The 4,140-nt window shown below is 57.3% G+C and overlaps 1 protein-coding gene across 1 annotated transcript; it reads right to left on the bottom strand.

Moving 5' to 3' along the window:
- Positions 1-274: 274 nt before the first annotated feature.
- On the bottom strand, positions 275-3,627 carry LOC131382786 (anthrax toxin receptor-like). The gene is made up of 7 exons (XM_058435298.1): positions 3,554-3,627; positions 2,266-2,347; positions 2,126-2,159; positions 1,046-1,122; positions 900-968; positions 473-553; positions 275-382 (listed from the first exon to the last, which is right to left on the bottom strand). The coding sequence occupies exons 2-7, from the start codon at positions 2,284-2,286 to the stop codon at positions 275-277; spliced, it is 390 nt and encodes a 129-aa protein (XP_058291281.1). The 5' UTR covers positions 2,287-2,347; positions 3,554-3,627.
- Between the last annotated feature and the right edge of the window lie 513 nt (positions 3,628-4,140).

Below are 4,140 nucleotides of genomic sequence, written 5' to 3'. Positions count from 1 at the left end.
CACAGCACATATACACACCCCACACAATCACACACACATTTCCACAGCACACAGACCACATATTACCCTCTCCCGCAGAATTCACACATATCAAGCCTCCCACAACACACCTTCCCACACATACTACACATACTGCACCCACACAAACTACATACACACATACCACACACACCAAACATACACACCACATACACACACCACACTCACACACTCCCCACACACATCCTCCCCCACACATACCAAACAAATGCACACACTCCATACACACATGCACTCATGCACACCACCCTTTGGCAACTGCAGGGCCTCCACAGCTCTCACCTCCTACACACTCAGAGGAAGGCTCCACCGATGTCACGTCAAGACAGACCTTTGACGTGAGCTGGAACACAGGAGGGGTGGGGCGGGGCAGGGAGAGTGAGCTTCCAGACACAGGAGCCAGGTCCCCAGCCCCTCACCTCCGCCCACTCACGGCATCAATGGTGCTTCTCAGGGCCTTGAAGCCATTCTCCACTGCAAACACGTGGTCAGGGCTGTCTGCAATTGCTGTTATCTACAGAGAGCAGAGCTGGCTTGGACTCCCCGCCAGGAGGTGAGGATGCAGCAGACCCCCGGCCCAGGGGATAGTGTCTTGCCCCCATGCTTTGGGGGCAGCAGAATGTCAGGCCTTCTCCAGCCAGCAGCCCACTCTTGGGGAGCGGGGAGCTCTTCCACCCTCCCCTCTGGCATGGTGGGATTTATACAACATGCCGTCAATCACTTCTGCAGTGGCCATGGGTTGGCCCAACTCACTTGGGGCAGCTTAGACAATCGTCCTCAGGGTGGCCCTGGGAAGGCTACCTGGGATGCCTTTCCCCACTAGGCTCGAAAGTGGTGCCTGGTTACCTGTTTGGAATTACCTGGTCCAGGTTATAATCAGCCACACCCAGGGTGTAAACGTTGGCCCCCAGTTTCCGAGCCTTTTGAGCCTAAGGGAAATAAGGCATTGCATATTGGTCATCAAAATACATGGAGCAAAATGCTGGTAAGTATGAACTGGACTCACTTCTCTGAGAGTGTCCTGAAATGCATGTGCCACCAGTTCTCCATCGGTCATAGCAATAATCATGGTGGGAACCTTGTCTGTAGAAGAAGCAAAGAGTGGCCTGCTCAGCAAAGGCACCAGGAGTGACCTCCAGAAGCTCCGGAACCCCTGCAGGTGGCTGGGCCCACAGCGCTGCCCACTCCAGGGCATGGCCAGGTGCCCCCACCTCATCCTCCAGAGGAGAGGCTGCCAAGACCCAAGCACCTGCCACCCAGAGATCCCCTAGAGTGAGGGAGGTCTCAGCCCAGCACCCATTTTACAGTGGAGGGGCTGAGAGGGGCAGGGTCTTTCCCACCAGGCTGCCTGAACCCTCACCCATTAGCGGCCTGCACCACCTCTGCCTGAGGACAGCTCCAGCCAGGACCCCACAACCACAGGCCTGTCCCACGGGCAGGGGGAGGAGCTGCTGGGCCCTCCTGTAACAGACAGGCTCAGGGAGGCTCCCAGGGGGCCGGGTCTTGCTGTGAGCAGAGCCTGCAGGTAGCCCTGCCAGCATCTCTGGGCCCAGGAGTTCTGGACTCCAGGTCAGTGGCACCTGGGCAGGGGACCCCACAGCCACCTCAATGCCTTTCCTCTCCAGCCCTGCCTTTTCCTGACAAGAGCTGCAGCGACACAGTGGGGAGGGAAGTTGGGGGCCCTGGACAGCCTTCTGTACCATGTGAGACACGGTCAGGGAATGCAAGTCACTGGGAGGGGAGACATGGAAGGGAGGAGGAAGACTAAGGTGTGTGCAAGGGGGCAAACCCCTTGGCTCTTCTCTTTTCCTTTTCACACAGCCCAGCTGGAGGGCAAGCACCTCAGGGTTATGAGCACCAGAACTGCACACGCAGGATCCCACACAGTTCTCAGAACTCCGTGAGTGGGGGGGGTCTTACTATGCTCATTGCACCAGGGAAGGACCTGGAGCTCAGAGCAGGTGAGCAACTTGCTCCACGAGGCAGGGCAGGTGTGGCCTTGCAGAATCTGCACCCAGAGCTCTCTGAGGCTCACGCCCAGCTCTGTTTCCCCTGTGGGACCACCATGGGGACGGCAGGTGCTTACTTCCGGAGTTGAAACTTTCGATCTGTTGAATTGCCTGCAAGAAAATGAAGAAATATTGAGCCTGGACAGTGAGATGATCCCACTGATGCTCTAAGATTTTGTAGGTTAGGGTTAGGGTTAGGAGATCAAGGGGTCTATACCTTTCTAAATCCTGCCTGCATGAATGTGTGTCCTTCAGGCACAATTTTCTGAAGCTGGTCAAGACCGTTTTTTATTCTATTCCTGAAAAAAATTAAAAAAGGTGGTTGACCTGGAAAGACATTGACTGTTAAAAATCAGCTCCCAAGCTCTCCGGGAGCCACTGTTCTTTGTGCGAGGCCTCCTGCATGAAGGAGGGGGCCAGGCAGGGGTTTTGTCCCGCTCATTCCTCATTGCGATTTTGACCAGAGATTTCAAGCCCTTCTGAGCTCATCTCAGTTACAGAGAATGCAGGCCTGGGGAAGTTCACCAGGGCCCTGCTTGGACCATCTCTGGTGACAGTGGGAGCTTCCCATGGATGAGCAACTGTGAGTCAGGAACTGCAATGGGATTGACATTCCTAGCCCTGAACCAGGGATGGGCAACTGAGAGTCAGCCACTGACTGTGGGGTTGACATTCCCAACTCTAATTCTAACTCTAATCCAAATCCTAACCCTAACAAGGACTCTCTTGTGTTGGGCACTCCGTCCTTTAACAGGTAGGGCTGCATTTGGGAAAAGTCATCCTGCTAAGCCCCCAGCCCTGCACCCAGCCCCAACAGCCCCAGACCCCTGACCCTGACTCAGTTTCCTGCTCTATCTTTACCCTGATACAGGAAGTAGCAAATCTGCTTAGTTAGAGTGCCTGGCCTCCTTTACTTTCTGTGCCCCTGAAACAAAAAGACCAAAGGCTGGAGAGGCAGCCCTGATGGCTGCGCATGCAGGGGCCGAACACTGATCTGTGGACTGGCCGGGGCATGTGGCCTGTCAGCTGCTGTTAAAGCAGACAGAATGGGCTGGGGCAGACAGGACTGGCTCTGGTGGCAGGACTGGGACAGGCCAGGGACTTAGGGTCAGGCTAATCCAGTGTGACAGGCTGAACCTGCACAGCAAGGCTGGGCAGAGCATGGACCCTGAAGGATGGCTTCCCACTGCGGGCAGAGTGTCCCTGCCATGGCTGGAGCTCTAAGAGCCCTGCCCTGCCCAGCCCAGGAGGGGAGGAGGCCAGACCCATCCATACCCAGAAGAGGCCACGGCCTGGCCTTTCTCTGGCCATGCCCGAACCCTGCTCCCCTTCTGGGTCACCCGCCACAGTCCTCCCCCATAGACTTGCTTTTTACCACCTCACACCTACCCAGTCTCTCTGACAAACCCACAGCGCAGGACACACAGACTCAAGCTCCTCTACCCTGTATTCCCTCGAAGCTGCAAGTGGGGCCCAGTCCCCCATCCAGTCCTCAGTGTCCTCACCTCTCTCCTGTGCTTCATCTCTTCTGGGCCCGGTTCCAGGCATGTGCATTGGAAGTGCCCTCACCTCTGGCCAAACAGGAACTCTGCTGTGCCCCCTGCTGGGCCTGGGCTCCAGCCACCTGAGCTTGTTCCTCCTGCCTCCCTGCACTTTCCCAGCCTGCCCTGGAGCTCAGAACCCCACCCAGGGGCTCCCCAGTCTGGGCCTGCCAGCATCCCTGCACTAAAGCCCCACTACTCCCACCACCAGCTTTGACCCTGTCTCCCTCCCGCACTGGTCAGGGCAGGGGGAACAGGCACAGAGCAGCAGCCAGCACAGTGTGTGTTCACAGGACACCCCCACCCCCCGCCAGCCCCTGCACCCCGGAAATCCTCACAGCCATCTTTCAGGGAAGGAGGCAGGGAAGAGAGAGGGCAGGGGAGCGTGAAGTGGGGGAGGCTGAGAACTTCTGGAGCACAGGGGCCTGCAGGTAACCTCGCAGCCATGGGTAGGAGGATGCAGGGGAGCCGGGGCTAAGCTCAGGTGGGTACTGTGAGTTGCCCTGACCGGCCTGCCCCGTGTGCTGTCAGGCTCCCAACCAAGGTCTCCG

This window comes from Hylobates moloch, unplaced genomic scaffold (genome assembly GCF_009828535.3).
Source record: "Hylobates moloch isolate HMO894 unplaced genomic scaffold, HMol_V3 SCAFFOLD_6089, whole genome shotgun sequence".
NCBI classification, from domain to species: domain Eukaryota; kingdom Metazoa; phylum Chordata; class Mammalia; order Primates; family Hylobatidae; genus Hylobates; species Hylobates moloch.
The sequence above is the reverse complement of the archived record's forward strand: the minus strand, read 5'-3'. Positions and strand labels throughout refer to the sequence as shown.

Coding starts and splice junctions, on each gene's coding strand:
- LOC131382786 (XM_058435298.1), bottom strand. CDS start 2,286: ATGCAGGCAGGATTTAGAAAG. Junction 2,160..2,265: donor TGCAGGCAGGATTTAGAAAG/GTATAGACCCCT, acceptor ATTTTCTTGCAG/GCAATTCAACAGATCGAAAG. Junction 383..472: donor TGAGAAGCACCATTGATGCC/GTGAGTGGGCGG, acceptor CCTGTGTTCCAG/CTCACGTCAAAGGTCTGTCT.